The sequence below is a fragment of the Stegostoma tigrinum genome, chromosome 8 (genome assembly GCF_030684315.1).
Source record: "Stegostoma tigrinum isolate sSteTig4 chromosome 8, sSteTig4.hap1, whole genome shotgun sequence".
Lineage (NCBI taxonomy): Eukaryota > Metazoa > Chordata > Chondrichthyes > Orectolobiformes > Stegostomatidae > Stegostoma > Stegostoma tigrinum.
The window spans coordinates 92,667,583-92,685,196 of record NC_081361.1 but is presented as its reverse complement, the minus strand read 5'-3'; the positions used below and the strand labels follow the sequence as shown (position 1 = coordinate 92,685,196).

Here is a 17,614-nt window from a genome sequence, read left to right as displayed (position 1 = left end):
TGCAAACATAGCGGAAAGCCACGTCTGGAAGCTATTAGAATATTGATTTAGCTGCACTCTCCTCTTAATAAAAGTTTTAATGTTGTAGGTATCCTGGATGTGGCATTAGAATTCCTGTTTGAATTTCAAAGCCAGCACTCCACTTCCCTCAAGCAAAAGCACAAGCACAAGCAGGAAGCAAATAATTTCTTCTGATCAGAATGGATTGAATAATTGAAAACCCATTCCTACAATTTTGTCAATAATAGAGAATTTTTTCCCTGCATTCCGTGCTTTTGGCACTGAATAAAGGAATCCAGAAATTCTAAGCACTAGAGGTCCTTCACCATATTCCATTCCTCCTCAATATGATTGCAAAATGAAATAAAGGGAAAAGATCGTCAATAGCAGCAGGGACTTCTGCAACACTGCGCAATGCTGTACTGTGGGACAGGATGGATGTTTTATATCTTAGAAACTAAAGTGACTTTGGATTTGCAACATCATGTACAAAGCAGGCAAGTGCATGGAAAAACCTCCAGACTTTTTCAGTTCCTCACAAGTCTCACACTATCCTGATTGGAACTGGATCATCATTCCTTTCCCTATAACTAGTTCAAAATCCTGGAACTCCCTTCGTAATAGCCCTGTTCAGGAAGGCAGCTCTCCAACACCACTTCCTACAAAGTAATTCGGATTGGGCAACAAACATGGTTCACATCTCATGAATGATCTAATTTTAAAACTTCGTAAAAATTACTGAACTACTTTTCAAAATTTGTTATCAGGGAGTGTCTGTAGGTGATACATGAAGATGAGCAGGTTCCCTGTCCCTCTTCAGGTCCACCTTTCAGTTAGATTATTATTAACTCCATTTATCGGCTTTTGATCGATAGGCTTTCATAACACAGCCTAAGAAAATCACAATCATGAAAATTTCAGTATTTGGAAAGTTTTTTTTTAAAATTTAGATTTCCATTACATATGGTGTGATGTGATAGTTACTTATGGTTTCACTTCTGAATAGACTAATGCAGAATGACATTATTGATTGATTTTATAGTAGCAAATTCCTTTTCCCTAGATTCCACTGCAAGAGTGAGGTAGCCTTACAAGTGCCTCGATTAGATCACATGTCAACACGGGAACACAAGCCAAAGGTGTGGTACAAGGCAGAAGGTTTATCATAGCTGATTCTGACCATGTCTGTTGGTCTTTTCTGAAAACTCAGACTCATTATGACTCAGAGGAGGTCATTTAGCCAATTGACTATTTAGAGCAATCCAGCCAGTCCCATTCTATCCCTGTACCCATGGATGTTCATATCCCTCCAATTTCCATACAGTTTTCTGTTGAAATTATTGATGTCTCTGCTTGCACCATCCCCAGCAAGGATTATCAATAATGTGAAAAGACATGGGACAGTGTAGTGAAAATACATTGATGTGGATAGTTGAATTGCTTGGCAGAGCCAGCTTGCATAGGCTGAATGACCTACTCCTGTTTCTGTATTCCTCTCTGCACCTTCTTGAATGTAACCATGTTGGTTAATCCCTCATTTCTGAAACCATTCTGGTAAATCTCCATTGCACCCGCTTAAGGATCCTGACAACTTTATTGAAGTTTTGTGACCAGAACTGGATGCTACCCTGCAGTGGTCTCTTAGGATCAACTGAACCTCATACATAAAGGGTAATTTCTGAGAAGTGTGTGTATGTCCAGTTAAACTGAGTCTGCATTTCAACATGGAGTAGGTTTGCTACTACTGTCTTCAAGGTGTAGGGACATATACAACTTGCTTAGTTTAGCGTGGCAGAGGGAAAAAACCATGTGGGAAGGTGATGGCCGAGTGGTATTGTTAGGGATCATGTGGTGTGGGGTGGTGTCCCTATCTCCTGAACAAGGCTGCATGGGTTCAAGTCGCATTTGCTTCCAGAGGTATGTAATGACATTGCTAATAACATCGAAAATATTGTATTAGTGGTGTGGTAGCTGACTGGTCAGCACTGCTGCTTCACAGCACCAGGTACCCATGTTCGATTCCAGCCTTGGGTGGCTGTCTTTGTGGAGTTTGTGTGCTCTCACCATGTCCACGTGGGTTTGCTCCCATAGTCCGAAGAGACACTGCACAGGTTAGGATGGATTGGCCATGCTAACCTGTCCTGTGGTGTCCACGGAAGTGCAGGTTAGGGTGGATTAGTCATGATAAATGCAGGGTTACAGGGAAAGCAGTTGGGGCTGTGTCTGGGTGGGATGTTCCTCAGAACATCAGGGCAGACTTGATGGGCCGAGAGGGATTCTATGAACCACTTGGTAGTCTAACTAGAAGAGACTCCTGTACTGAGAAAAACATGATTTTTTAAAAAATTCACACACCGATGTATTGTTGGCTAGGTTGGCATATCCTGAGCTGGCTAGAGGGCTGTTAGGAGTTGATCACGTTTCTGTGAATCACACATGGGCCACACCAGGTGAGTAAGGCTATTAGTGAACCAGATGGGTTTTCCCCCTGACAACTGGCAACAGTCCCATGGTGATCACTAAATCCTTAATTCCAGATTATAATTGAAGTTGAATTCCACCATCTGCCTTGGTCAAGTTCAAAGTGGGGTTCCTCTTGCATATGTTGTTACACGTTAACAATTAATTTCAGATAAATTGTTCTGAGGATTTTGAGGAGGACCAAGTATGAGGTCACACTCCTTCAAGTTCATAAGCTGTTCTGTTCACAAGTCTATGTGACATCGTCAGAGTGGGTGTTATTTCAGGCACTGCTCAGTATTAACCCTTTCAGATCCATGTACAACAAGTGTTAGTAACACCAACTTGTTCTGTATTTTCCTTCCATCAAAAATTTCTCTTTTCTATCACTGAGACATTGTGTCCCAGAGGCGAAGAAGGTAGACCACTGTCCATCCCAAGTCAGGCAAAATGTACAGAAATTGGCCATTGGAGCTGACTTAACTGACTTTAACTGATTTAATCCTCTTTAAAATGGCATACTTACCTGTTGGTGATTTCCTGAGGCTAGCCTGTTATGAGTTGGAGGAAACCAGAGGGCAAATCAACTCTGCACAGGAGTAGTGCCATCAGAACAAGATACAGCCTTGTTACAGTACCTAACACTGAATTTCAGCATTAAATTCATTAGGTGTCCCAAAAGTACTTTGGCAGCAACTGAGGGAAGGTAAATGTGTGAGGTAAGTATGTAAGGAGGCAGAGTGCCAGGTGGATAAGGGGAGGAGTGGGTGTATTGGGGTACCAGGAAAAAGAATGAATCTCAGAGTATGGGCAGTGGTCATTGGGGTAGTGGCAGATTAGGGGCTTGGTCTGAGAGGAGGGGAGAGGGTTTTTTTGGGTTGGACTGGGGTTGGGAGGAAGGAGAGTGGCAGAATAGAGGACCAGGAGGTCTGGTCTGGCAGAAGGACATAGGCTGAGTCAGGGAATCAGTGGGGATTCAATTGGATAGATCCCAATGGGTCACGGTAGGTATTTAATCCTCTAATATTTCCTGGGTAACTACTGAGCTGAATGCAGTCAGAACACTGTGAAGACTCAGAGGGTGCAAGAAGCTGTTGGTTTGCCAATTAGAAAATTCAATTTCTTGAGCAGTTCCTTCAGAAGGAACTGCAACAGGGGAATTCTGCAACATCCTCATGCGCAACTCCAGCCAACACTGGAATATATGGGAGATTGTATTCAGTCATTTACTTGTCGTATTTTCTGTTATAGAGTCATAGAGCTATGTGGTCATTAAGCATGAAACAGACCGTTCAGCTCAACCCGTACATACCGACCACATTCTGTAAACTGAACTAGTCCTATTTGCCTCTAAACCTTTCCCATCCATGTCCCTGTCGAAATGCCTTTTTAAATGTTGTGATTGTACTAGCCTCCATCACTTCGTCTGGCAGCTTGTTCTACATACGCACCACTGTGTGAAAAAGTTGCCCCTCATATTCCTTTTAAATCTTTCCTCTCTCAAGTTAAAACTGTGCCCTGTAGTTTTGGACTCCCCTACCTTGGGAAAAGACCTTGGCTAGTCACCTGATCGGTGCCCCTCATGATTTTGTAAACCTTTATAAGGTCACCCCTCAACCACCTATGCTCCGGGGGAGAAAACTTCATGGAGGGGGATAGGAGCGGATGGTATGGCAAAGTATTTAATTGGGGGAGGGGGAATTAGAATGTTATTAGCCAAGAATGACAGAGCACCGACTGGGATCAGATGTTCTCAGAGAAATGCACGATAGAAATGTGGAGGTTATTCAGGGAGCAGTTGCTACAGGTACTGGATAGGTTTGTCCCACAGAGGCAAGGAAAGGATGGTAAGGTGAAGGAACCTTGGACGACAAGTCATGTTGAGCACCTAGTCAAGAGAAAGAAGGAAGCTTACTTAAGGTTGATGAAGCAAGGATCAGGCAGGGCTCTAGAGGTCTACAAGGCAGCCAGGAAGGAACTGAAGAATGGACTTGGAGAGCTAGAAGGGGATATGAGAAAACCTTGATGGGTAGGATCAAGGAAATCCCAAGGCGAGGAACAAGAGGATGGTCAGAGTGAGGGTAGGGCCAATCAGAGATAGTGGAGAGAACTTGTGTGTGGAGTCAGAGGAGGTAGGGGAGGACCTTAATGAATACACTGCTTCAGTGCTCACCTGAAAGAGGAATTTTGACGTTTGTGAGGACAGCATGAAACAGCCAGATATGCTCGAACAGGTTGATGTTAGGAAGGAGGATGTGCTAGAAATTTTGAAAAAATGGGGATAGATAAGTCCCCTGGATTAGATGGGATATACTCAAGGTTTTTACAGGAGGCAAGGGAAGAGATTGCTGCCCCTTTGGCCATGATCTTTGCGTCCTCACTGTCCACTGGAGTAGTACCAGAAGATTGGAGGGTGGAAAAAGTCATTCCCTTGTTCAAGAAAAGGAATAGGGATAATCCTGGGAATTACAGACTGGTCAGTCTTCTGTGGTGGTCAAATTATTGGAGAGGATTCTGAGAGTAGTATTTATGATTATTTGGAAAGCACAGTTTGATTAGAAATAGTCAGCATGGCTTTGTGAGGGGCAGGTAATGCCTCACAAGCCTTACTGAATTCTTTGAGGATGTGACAAAACACATCGATAAAGGTAGAGCAGTGGATGTGGTGTATATGGATTTTAGCAAGGCATTGGATAAGATTCCACATAGTAGGCTCATTCAGAAAGAGAGGAGACAGAAGAAATTTGACTGTCTGGATTAAAAAAAACTGGCTGTTCAATAGAAGACAGAGGGTGGTAATAAATGGTAAGTATTCATCCTGGAGCTCGGAAGTCAGTGATGTTCTGCAAGCATCTGTTCTGGGACCTCTGCTCTTTGTGATCTTCACAAATGACTTGGATGAGGAAGTGGAAGGGCGTGTTAGTAAGTCTGCTAATAACACAAAGGTTGGTAGAGTTGCAGACAGCGTGGAGGGCTGTTGTAGATTGCAACAGGACATTGACAAGATAAGATACTGCGTCCAGTTCTGGGCGCCCTATTATAGGAAAGATGTGGATGCTTTGGAGAGGGTTCAGAGGAGGTTTACCAGGATGCTGCCTGGACTGGAGGGCTTATCTTATGAAGAGAGGTTGACTGAGCTCGGTCTCTTTTCATTGGAGAAAAGGAGGAGGAGAGGGGACCTAATTGAGGTATACAAGATAATGAGAGGCATAGATAGAGTTGATAGCCAGAGACTATTTCCCAGGGCAGAAATGGCTAGCACGAGGGGTCATAGTTTTAAGCTGGTTGGTAGAAAGTATAGAGGGGATGTCAGAGGCAGGTTCTTTACGCAGAGAGTTGTGAGAGCATGGAATGCGTTGCCAGCAGCAGTTGTGGAAGCAAGGCCATTGGGGTCATTTAAGAGACTGCTGGACATGTATATGGTCACAGAAATTTGAGGGTGCATACATGAGGATCAATGGTCGGCACAACATTGTGGGCTGAAGGGCCTGTTCTGTGCTGTACTGTTCTATGTTCTATGTTCTATGTTCTAAGAGCTGGGCAAAGAAGTGGCAGATGGAATTCAACCCAGAAAAGTGTGAAGTGATTCATTTTGGAAGGTCGAATTTAAATGCAGAATACAGGATGAGCTTCTTAGCAGTGTAGTGGAACGGAGGGATCTTGGGTTCCATGTCCATAGATCCTTCAAAGTTGCATCCGCAGTTGATAGGGTTCTAAAGAAGATGTTTGGTGTGTTGGCTTTCACTGATGGGGGAATTGAGTTTAAGAGCCGTGAGGTTATGCTGCAGTTCTATAAAACCCTGGTTAGACCACACTTGGAATATTGTGTTCACTTCTGGTCACCTCATTATAGGAAAGATGTGGAAGCTTCCGAGAGGGTGCAGCGGCAATTTACCAGGATGCTGCCTGGACTGGAGAGCAGGTCCTATGAGGAAAGGTTGAGGGTGTTAGGGCTTTTTTCATTGACATGAAGAAGGATGAGAGGTGACTTAATAGAGGTTTACAATTGATGAGAGGCATATATAGACTGGATAGCCAGAGACTTTTTCCCAGGGTGGAAATGACTATTACGAGGGTGCATAATTTTAAGGTGATTGGAGGAAGGTAATGGGGGAGGTAGGTGCTTCACACAGAGAGTTGGGTACATGGAATGCACTGCCGGCAGAGTGAGTGGAGTCAGATACTTTACAGACTTTTAAGCAACTCTTGGATAGGCACATAGAGGATAGTAAAATGTAGGACACGCATGATAGACTGATCTTAGTAGGTTAATAGGTAGGCACAACATTGTGGACCAAAGAGCCTGTACAGTGATGTACTGTTCTATGTTCTAACTCATACCCTCCAGTCTCGGTAACATCCTTGTACTCTTCCCTGTTTAACAACATCCTTCTGTGGCAGGGTGATTAGCATTGTCTGCGGTCCTCCAAAGTGGCCTTTCCAATATCTTGTGTTGTCATAATGTGAGGTAGCAACTGCTGTACTCAATGCTGTGACAGATGAAGGCAAGCATGCAAAAACTGATTTGACATTTTGCGAATAAATCAGGGTCATCTCGCTGGAAGATGGGCTCAGAATAGTGAGGTAATAAAATGTGAGGCTGGATGAACACAGCAGGCCCAGCAGCATCTCAGGAGCACAAAAGCTGATGTTTCGAGGGTCTAGGCCCGAAACGTCAGCTTTTGTGCTCCTGAGATGCTGCTTGGCCTGCTGTGTTCATCCAGCTCCACACTTTGCTTTCTTAGATTCTCCAGCATCTGCCGTTCCCATTATCCCTTAGAATAGTGAGGTGACTTTTTGACCAGTGTGATTGTGATGAACCAAAGCACTGCTTACTGTGCTGTAGATCTCTCTATGACCAGAGTCAAATGAACAGTTCTTATCTGAAACTAACTAAGTTCCCAAGAAATGTGAGGCTGGATGAACACAGCAGGCCAAGCAGCATCTCAGGAGCACAAAAGCTGACGTTTCGGGCCTAGACCCTTCATCGGAGAGGCTCTCTGATGAAGGGTCTAGGCCCGAAACGTCAGCTTTTGTGCTCCTGAGATGCTGCTTGGCCTGCTGTGTTCATCCAGCCTCACATTTTATTATCTTGGAATTCTCCAGCATCTGCAGTTCCCATTATCTCTAAGTTCCCCAGAAGTCTCCTTTCAAACTCAGTGCAGATTTGATTACAGGTAGTTTTCTTTTAACATGATAGGTGTGACCTTGTGCTATGGAAAATCATGTTATAGGGAAATCGCTACAAAAAAATCACTACCTGTACAGCAGAAAGTTTGTGTTATCCAAACGGAGTCCACTATTCATCAAACATTATAGCAGAAATACCTGTATATGAATTAGCTGTCCCTTCTACATTACTAAAGGATGCAATGGGCGTGTGTTGAAGATGTACATTTTTGTCATACCTCTAATGACCTCAGGATGTCCCCAGAAAAAGTTAACATCCAAATGAAATATATTCGAAGTAGAGTCACTGTTGTCACGTCAAGGAAAGAAGATAGGAACAGGAATAGGCCATTCAGTCCACTGGGCCTGCCCTGCCATTCAATACAATCATGACTGATCAAGCACTTCAACCACCTGACCCATAACCCTGCACACCATTGGTAATTAAAAATTGATCGCTATCTTAACACACTTAAAGACTGAACACTGTTAGAAAATTCCAAAGTTTACGTACAGCAATTCCACAAACAGTCATGGGATATAAAATAATCTGTAAGACGTTGGCCAAGAGAAAGATAGTGGCTAGGAGATGGGGCTAAACTCACCTGTTGTTCAAAACAGGCCTGTATGATCCATTGCATCTACCTGAGCATTTCAAGTGCACCACAGACAGTGCAGCACTCCCTCAGTTCTGCACCAGAATGCGATAAAAGTGTATTTGTTCCTGTGCCTGAGGTGGGATTTCACTCCACATCCTCCTCAAGCAGAAGCAGACTGTGACCCACTGAATGCTGGTCATCACAAACACTTTAAAAATGATATGATACAATTTCAAGAAAGATGTGCATTTAAACAGCTGCTTATCCTAGCAACACAGTTGCTTTGTTTAAAGAAATGCCGTGGCTTATTTTGTTGTGAAGGGGAGGTAGAGACAGAGTGGCAATATCACTGGACCAGGGGCACAGGCGCCATAGAGTTGGTGGGATGTAAATTTGATGAATAAATGTGGAATATAAAGCTAGTCTCAATGATGGTGACTAAGACGACTGTTATCAATTGTTGTACAAACTCTTCTAGTTCACTAATGTCCTTTGTGGAAGGAAATCTGCCATTCTCACCTGGTCCACGTATAACACCTGACCCACAGCAATGTTGAAATAAGTGCACAGAGGCTGGTATCCCAACACCAAATCACCCTTTATTTAGATGTGTAATGTACATGGGCTGTGACCAGCCAGCTCAAAGCTGGTCCCTAAATTGAAGAGAATCTCTGAATCTCCTGTTTATATCTAGGGCTCCCCATTTGGTCCAGGTGAACAATCCCAATCAGGGATCTCATAGTCAATTAGATCAACCTAGCCTTGGTTCCAATCACTGTAAGTATGTTTGACTCTTAACTACCCTCTGAGATGATTGAGAGATCCGCTGAGTTCAAGAGCCAATAAGGACTGAGCAACAAATGCTGACATAGCTGGTGATGAATGCAGCCAATGAGAATAAAAGATTTGAGTGATATTCAGCACCCACAAAAAGCCATGGCCATTTGGCTTGATTTCAGTGATATTACCTGAGAAAGGGATGTTGGCTTGGACACTTAAGGGATCCTCATGTACTGCCCTGGGAACTTTAATGGGAGCACTCAGATGAAATCTCACTTGTTCAACATTGTATTTTAGGATGAGACTACTCCCTGGGATGCAACACTGCTTCCAACACAATTGCATTCCAACCTAATTTGGGAGTTTAGTTCCTGAGCCCACAGTTTCTTGATCCAGATGCAGGAATGTTGGCCTCTGTGTATTGAGAAAGGCCAAGCAGAATAGAAATATCCCTCAAATTTTATGCTCAAGGTTCTTCCCATCTAGTCAACCAATTTTCTACCAAAAGAAAACTTACCTCTCTGAATCGTTCAGATTCTCTTTCCTTTATCTCCAGGTCCTCTGCTCTCCTTTTGGCTCTTTCATCTTCGATCTTCTTCTGTATTTCCTCCTCTGACAGCTTTCCAATCTTTTCAAACTTTGACTTCAAGTTTTTGGCTTGAATGGAACCTGTTCTTTTTAGCCTCATCAGCTCTTCATACTCTGTACTTACAACTCCAGAGCTCTCATTGATTTCATCCTGAAAGGAGTCACAGCAGAGAATTGGAAACTGGGGGCAGGGGGCAACGTATACATGACTAAAAATGTTGATTTCCCCTTCACCCCACCTCTTTGTTATAACCAATTGCTTTTCTCTGATTGTGGAGATTATTGAAAGGCTGGAAATTATTGCTCATCTTCAGTTATATACAAGTGACTGGCTTGAAATTTTAGGAATTAACCATATTGTTTGGGATATTTAGCCATATACAGCCCAGATGAGAGGAGTCCTTCCTTTCAGGATGCTAGTAATCAGGACATCCCCAATTTACAAATGTCTGACTTATGAACAGGATATAAATTATACTTGGGTGTATTTTTAATGATCTGACATACAAACACCTTCTGTACATATGAATGGTTATTTTGCACTGATCTGCATTGTGTTCTGCCTTTTGTACAAATCAACTTACAAACAGACTGAAGAACAGAACCCATTTGATACCTGGGGACAGTCTGTATAATCTGATACCAGCTTCTTATGCCCAGATTTTTAAAAAAGAAAAACTGAATTCAAATTCTCTAACTTCTAGTGTGGATTTGAACTCATGTTCTCTGGGAGATCTGTCCAGGACTCTGGATTACTAGAGCTGCAATAGTATCATCCCCTCAAATGAGCACACAATGTTCATCATGTCCACAAGAGGGCAGCCAACCACCTTGGTTAACAGCAGGAAGGTTGCACATCCAACAGTGCATCTCCCTGTCAGCACAAGATTTTGTGCTCAGGTTTGTGGGATTGGACCTGGATACAGAACCTCCCGACTCAGCAAGTTAACAAATGTGCTAAAAGCTGAAGCTAGAAGCGCTCCAACCTTCATGGAAAATAAACCTGACTGCAAGGATTGCTGTACCCACCTCTCCCATTTCTTGTCGCTGTTGTTCAAATTCCTGTTTCTCCTGTTCTAGTTTCTGTTTTCGCTCCTCCTCCGTCCGCCTTTTCTCTTCCTCCATCTTTTGTTTCAAAAGCTCTTCAAAGTTGATTTCCAATTTGCCTGGACAGTGCATATCATTCACGTCCAAAGACATTCTTTTGGCATTGTTTGTTTCTTCATCAGATACCTGTTTTGGGGGAAAGTTGTGGGGGGAGGTTGGACGAGACAAGCTTTATCCTCCATTACAAGTTGTAATTTACATTAACCAGAACCGAAAACACTTCCCTGCTCACCCAAAGGCAACCTAGTGTTTGGTGTCTAGTGAGGATAAGTGGTCAAGTCACTGGAGTAGAGTCACAGAATCCTATAGCGCAGAAACAATTCATCTACACCAACCAGACATCCCAATCTGATCTCGTACCATTTGCCAGCATTTGGCCCATATCCTCTCAACCCTTCTTATTCACATACCCATCCAGATGTTTTTTAAATGTTGTAATTGTACCAGCATCCACCACTTCCTCTGGCAGCTCATTCGGCGCACACACCATCCTCTGTTTGAAAAGGTTGCCCCTTAGGTCCCTCTTAAATCTCTCCCCTCCCACCTTAAACCTATGCCCTCTGGTTTTAGACTCCCAACTCTGGGGAAAATACCGTGACTATTCACCCTATACATATGCCTCATGATTTTAAAAACCACTATAAAGTCCACCCCCAGCTTCCAACGGTCCAGGGAAAATAGCCTCAGCCTCTCCCTATAGTTCAAACTCTCCAGTCCCAGCAACATTCTTGTAAATCTTTTCCGCACCTTTTCAAGTTTAACAACGTCTTTCCTACAGAAGGGCAACCAGAATTGTACGCAGTATTCTAAAAGTGGCATCACTAATATCCTGTACAGCCACAACATGACATCCCAGTTCCTATACTCAAATGACCAATGAGGGCAAGCCTGCCAAATGCCGCCTTCATCACCCTGTCTACCTGTGTCTCCCTTTTCAAGGAACAATATACCTGCATCCTAGGTTCAGCAACACTCTCCAGTGCCCCACTATTAACTGTGCAAGTCCTGGCCTGGTTTACTTTGCCAAAATGCAACACTTCACATTTATCTAAATTATACATCAAGTCAAATAATATTAAGGGTTCACTGTACAATAGTGGAGGTCCACTTTGCAAAGAAATATTACCCCTCACTCATGGATAGCACTCGCACTAATATTTGGTTCCATAGCCACGAGGACAGCCTATGTTGGTATTTACTGTCTATGTATCTCAACTGTGCTAGCAGCATTGTAACTCAGTTCTATCTTGGGTTGTATCCACCATACACCGCTCTTCTGTAACTGTACAAGTACAAAATACGTCTTTTTTTTCTAAACAAGAATTAAAAGTTATCATGGTCAATGTGCTTTGAAGTGTGTATTGGAGAGGAATTTCCCAATATATTTTATCTCTTACTGGCCAGAAGTTTTAATTTTTTTTTTATCTCTCCCTGTGATTAAATGGCAGGATGTGTTTGGGGTTGGATGTATCTGGTCACTATGCTCCAGGCATCTTGGATATGGTGCAGGGTTGATGGAGTAGTCATCTCTCCCAGGACATTGTTTCTGTATAATTCGTAAAGCCAGTGTTTGCCCACTTAACACCCTCAACACTTTGCTGTTGGGATCTTGTCTCTCCTTGACTCTCATCGTTCTCAATTCATAATCAACATATATGGTAAACTTAAAGTTTGGTAATGTATGAACCACACTGAAAGAGCCTTAGGTGCAAGTGTATAAGCTAAGAGGAGGTGCTGGTTGACATTAACATTCTTGCTTACACAGTATTTGTACTTTTTAATGAATTATGCCTTACTTCTTCAGGTCCATAATCCTCCTTGTGTGAACTTGCATGATCCTTCTGATTGCTATCCTGGTCAGGACTCTTAAAAAATAATTAGGAGATTGGATAACTTTCAACAACCATAAATATCACTTCAATAAATGGAGCCACTAATGTCAAAGGTGTTATATTGTGCAATTATAAAAAAAGTCAAATGTTCCAGTGACTTCACTAACTTACATGTGAAGACATCTCGCTTGACAAATACCATTTCTGTAATGCTCTGACAACAGTGCACAAGGTGGCAGTTTGATTAAGAATGTTACCTTTTCATTTTATCCACGCAATTGTTCAACTTAACCTCACCAGCCAGTTCCACTGTTCAATTAGATTATGACTCAGCTGTATCTTAACTTGGTTTAACTCCCATCCTGTGGTGCCTACCTCACAATATTATTACCAGCTGTGTCAGTTGTGAAATACTGAACTGATCCCAGCCTCAATAGATTCAGAACAGAGTTTCCAATTTGTCCTATGCTTCATACGAAAATCTTCCTAAGACTGAACATTTTCAATCCATCATCATAATTGAGGTTTGTCATCCCTGAAAACATTCTCCTAAAGCTATGATGCATCTTCCCTTATACCTTAGCATCTTAAAATTGTAGTGACTAGAACTGGACACAATATTCCAACTGAGGCTCATCCAATGTTTAACATGTCCTTGCTTTTAGCATCTGTGCCTCTATTGATAAAACCCTAAGATGCAATGTATGTATTTACTGTCTGTGTTTATGTATCTCAACTGTGCTAGCAGCATTGTAACTCAGTTCTATCTTGCTTGTATCCACCATATACCACTCTTCTGTAACTGTACATCTTTATCAATCAGTCCTGTTTTTATGATTTGATTGTGAATTATGCACATGTACATCCAGGTTCCTCTGTTCCTGCTCCCCTTTCGAATTGTACCCTTCATTTTACATTGTATCTTTTCTGTGTCCCAAAACTAATCACTTCAGTTTTTTACATTAAATTTCACCTGCCACTTCTCCACCCATTTCATCAATTTATCTGTGTCCTTTTGAAGTTCAAAATTATCCTGCTCTTCATTCACAATACATCTAGGCTTCATGTCGTCTGTAAATGTTGAAATTCGGCCTCGACACCGAAGTCTATATCATTAAGGAACATTAGGAAGGACAAGGGTCTTAAAACCATTTGCTGAGGATTCCATTATACGTCGGGAAAAGACTGTTCTTCACAATTTCCTATTATTCATCCAATTTTGTATCCATGCTGCTTCTAACCCTTTTATTCTGTAATCTCTAAACATGCTCCAAAGTCTGTTGTTTGATACCGTACCAAGTTTTTAAAAAAATTCATTCATGGGATGAAGGCGTCACCGGCTAGGCAGGATTTATTGCCCATTTCTAACTGCCCAGAGTCAGCCACATTGCGGTGGGTCTGGAGTCACATGTAGGCCAGACAAGGTAAGGACATTAGTGTACAAATCCTTGTACACTACATCAATAGCATTGCGCTCAGCAACCCCCTCTGTTACCTCTAAAATATTCCAGCAAATTAGCTTTTTGAAGAAGTACAAAGAGGACTGATGAGGGCAGAGCAGTGGATAGGATCCATATGGACTTCAGTAAGGCGTTCCATAAGGTTCCTCATGGTAGACTGATTAGCAAGGTTAGATCCCATGGAATACAGGGAGAACTAGCTACTTGGATAGAGAACTGTCTCAAAGGTAGAAGAGCAAGTGTGGTGGTAGAGGGTTGCTTTTCAGACTGGAGGCCTGTGACCGGTGGTGTGCCAGAAGGATCGAGGCTGGATCCGCTGCTTTTCATCATTAATATAAATCTTTAGGATTTGAGCATAGGAGGTATGATCAGTAAGTTTTCAGAAGACATCAAAATTGGAGGTGTAGCAGACAGTGAAAAGGCTACCTCAGAGTACAATGGTATCTTGATCAGATGGGCCAATGGACCAAGGAGTGGCAGATGGAGTTTAATTTAGATTAATGTGGAATGTTGGACTTGGGATAGAGAAATCAGGGCAGGACTTACACACTTAACGGCAAGGTCCTGGGGAGTGGTGCTGAACGAAGAGACTTTGGGGTGCAGGTTCGTAGCTTTTTGAAAGTGGAGTCACCGGTAAACAGGATAGTGAAGAAACCATATGGTATGCTTGTCTTCATTGGTCAGTGTATAGAGTATAGGAGTTGGGAGGTTATGGTATGGCTCTACAGGACATTGATTAGGTGACTTTTGGAATACTGTGTACAATTCTGGTCTCCCTCCCATCAGAAGAATGTTGTGAAACTTGAAGAGGTTCAGAAAATGTGTACAAAGATACTGCCAGGGTTGGAGGGTTTCAGCCATAGGGAGAGGTTGAACAGGTCGGTGCTATGTTCCCTGGAGTGTCAGAAGCTGAGGAGTGCCTTATAGGGGTTTATAAAGTCATACAGGACATGGATAAATTAAATAGACAAGGTCTTTTCCATGGATGGGGGAGTCCAAAACTAGAGGGCATACTTGTAAGGTGAGAAAGGAGAGATATGAAAGGGACCTAATGGGCAACGTCTTCACCCAGAGAGTGGTGTGTAATGAGCTGCCAGAGGAAGGGGTGGAGAGATACTGAAAAGGCATCTGGATAGGGTATATGAATAGGAAGGGTTTACAGGAATATGGGCCAATTGCTGGCAAATGGGAATAGATTTGTTTCAGATATCTGGTCAGCATGGACGAGTTGGACCAAAGGGTTTGTCTCCATGCTATATATCTCTATGAATCTAAATTAGTTAAACATGATTTTCCGTTAACACGGTTACAGCGGCTTTTCTTAATTAAAATTTTCCCAAGCAACCATTAATTTTATCCTAGTAATCATTTCTTTAAACTTCCCCAACACTTGACTGTAGTCAGTGGGCATACCTTTAAATCCATTTTGTAACTTTTGCATATCTCCAGTCCTCAGGAACTACATTGGAGTGGAAGGAATGCTTTCACAATGTCCACTCTCACATCCTTCAGTATTCTTAACTGTGCCCAACACCTTATCAACTTTAAATACAGACAGTCCATCCATTACTTCCGTATCAATTTTATACCCTTGAAATGTCTGAACTTCCCTCTCTTTCATCATGACCCAGGGAGTATTTTCTTCCCTGGTAGAATTGGATGCAATGTATTTGTTGAATATCTCAGCGACAATCCTTGCCTCCATGCAGAAATCCACAGTTTTGGTTCCTAATCAGATCTACTACTACTACTGTCACCCTTTGACTATTTATATAGAAGACTTTTGGATTCACTTTTATGTTAGCTGCCAGTCTCCTCTTGTACTATCTCTTTGCTTCCCTTATTTACCTCTTCACATATCCTCTGAACCTTTTCTATTCAGTCTGGTTCACACTTGTATTATTTTCCTGGCATCTGTCATAAATGCACTTTTCTCCTCCTCTTCTTCAATTTTTTTTCATTTGATCTCCATGGAGCTGTGGCTCTGTTTGCCCAGGTTTTCCTGTTTGTGGGAATATTCCTTAACCATGCCAAACTACTCCTCATACAAGGCAGCTCGTTGCTCAATTGCAGTTTTACTGTCTACTTTCAATTCCAATTCATCTGCCCTAGATCTATTCTTAACTCATTTAAGTCAGAGTTTCCCTAATGAATCATTCTTACTCTAGCTTGTTCTTTGTCCTTTCCCATCATCACTCTAAGTTTTATATTCCCTTACTGAGAGTTGATTCATTTGAAATTCTGTTTTTTTTTAATAACATGTAAACATTACATGGTACATAGATTTTGATAGCTTATTAGCCCAGACCTCTACCTCAACACTGCTGACTAATATGCTAATTTGCCTTGGAAAGTGTTTTGCTTGTATTCCTGGTAAATCAGTTTTTTTTTGTAGTGCTTAAAACGAGTCTGTTGTCATTGGTGGCAGATGATAAAAAATATTCTGTTCAACAATGTTAAGTCCATTGTCTTTGCTGCTATCTGTGGGTCAGGGCATGCCACAACTTAAAATGCTCCATAAGTGATGAGTAGGGGTGATTTTGGTCTGCAGTCATAGCACAAGAAGAGATTTACCAGGATGTTGCCAGCATCGGAGTATATTAGCTATAAAGAGACATTGGACAAACTTGGATTATATTCGCTGGAGCATCGGAGGCTGAGGAGTGACCTAATAGAAGTAAATAAAATTATGAGAGGTGGAGAGAATTGGAAACGTCAATTACTAGAGGGCACTTGTTTAAGATGAGAGCGGCAAAGTTTAAAGGAGGTAGGGAAGGAAAGTTTTTTACACGGAGGGTATTAAGTGCCTGGAATGTGCTGTCAAGAGAGGTGGTAGAAGCAGAAATGGTAGCAACATTTAAGAGGCACATGAGCAGGTAAAGAGTAGAGGGATATGGACCATATGCTGGCAGGTGGGATGAGTTTAGAATGGCATCATTGCACAGGTATGGTGGGCCGAAGGGCCTGGTCCTATTCAATTTTCTATCCAAAACAGGTGCTACCTTGGACGCTATCCATTTACCTTTTCCTTCCAAATTTGAATGTTCACCTGCCTCAGTGGTTTCTGGAGTGAAACAAGAGAGAAGACATTCCAAAGGCCCATTGTGTCTGTTGCATATGGACAGGGGAGAATTGGAGGAAGCATAACTCATGAGTATCCCAATGTCTTGTGACCTCAAAATTACACCACCGAGCTGTGTCTGCATTTTCACTGCCTCCATGTGGTAGAAATGCTAATACAGAGGTTGCCAATAGGTAGACCATAAGCCCCAACAAGAATAGAGATAATTGGGTAATTTCCCATCAATCTCATGGGGAGGTTCTTTGTGGCAGCTGCGACTCATTTAATTGATTTGTGAGTCAGCAAATATTTTTAGAGGGAATCCTTCATTTTGGTTTGTATCTATCCTCCACCCGCTTTATTTTGTAGAAACTGCAAATCCACTTTAAATCAGGAGAGTTTCTACAGTTTCAGCCACGAGTTCTGTTTCCTGTAGTTTGAGGAGAATCAAATTGTTTGCTTTCAAGTAAACTGATGCAGTAAGCCCTATCCTCTCTCCAACTCATTGACTGAACAGCGATGTGAATACTCAGTCACCAAAAACTAAATGGGGTAAAC

At 42.2% G+C, this 17,614-nt stretch overlaps 1 protein-coding gene across 8 annotated transcripts in view; it reads right to left on the bottom strand.

Moving 5' to 3' along the window:
- nexn (nexilin (F actin binding protein)) overlaps window positions 1-17,614 on the bottom strand; it is a 98,536-nt gene that overhangs the window by 9,329 nt on the left and 71,593 nt on the right. For 6 of the 8 annotated variants that reach the window (XM_048538605.2, XM_059648131.1, XM_059648130.1 and 3 more), the window contains 3 exons: window positions 12,500-12,568; window positions 10,626-10,829; window positions 9,526-9,747 (listed from right to left, as the gene is read on the bottom strand). In XM_048538605.2, the coding sequence (XP_048394562.1) occupies window positions 9,526-9,747; window positions 10,626-10,829; window positions 12,500-12,568 (495 nt within the window). The remainder of the gene's footprint in view (window positions 1-9,525; window positions 9,748-10,625; window positions 10,830-12,499; window positions 12,569-17,614) is intronic. The other 2 variants (XM_059648134.1, XM_059648133.1) reach the window with 1 other exon arrangement.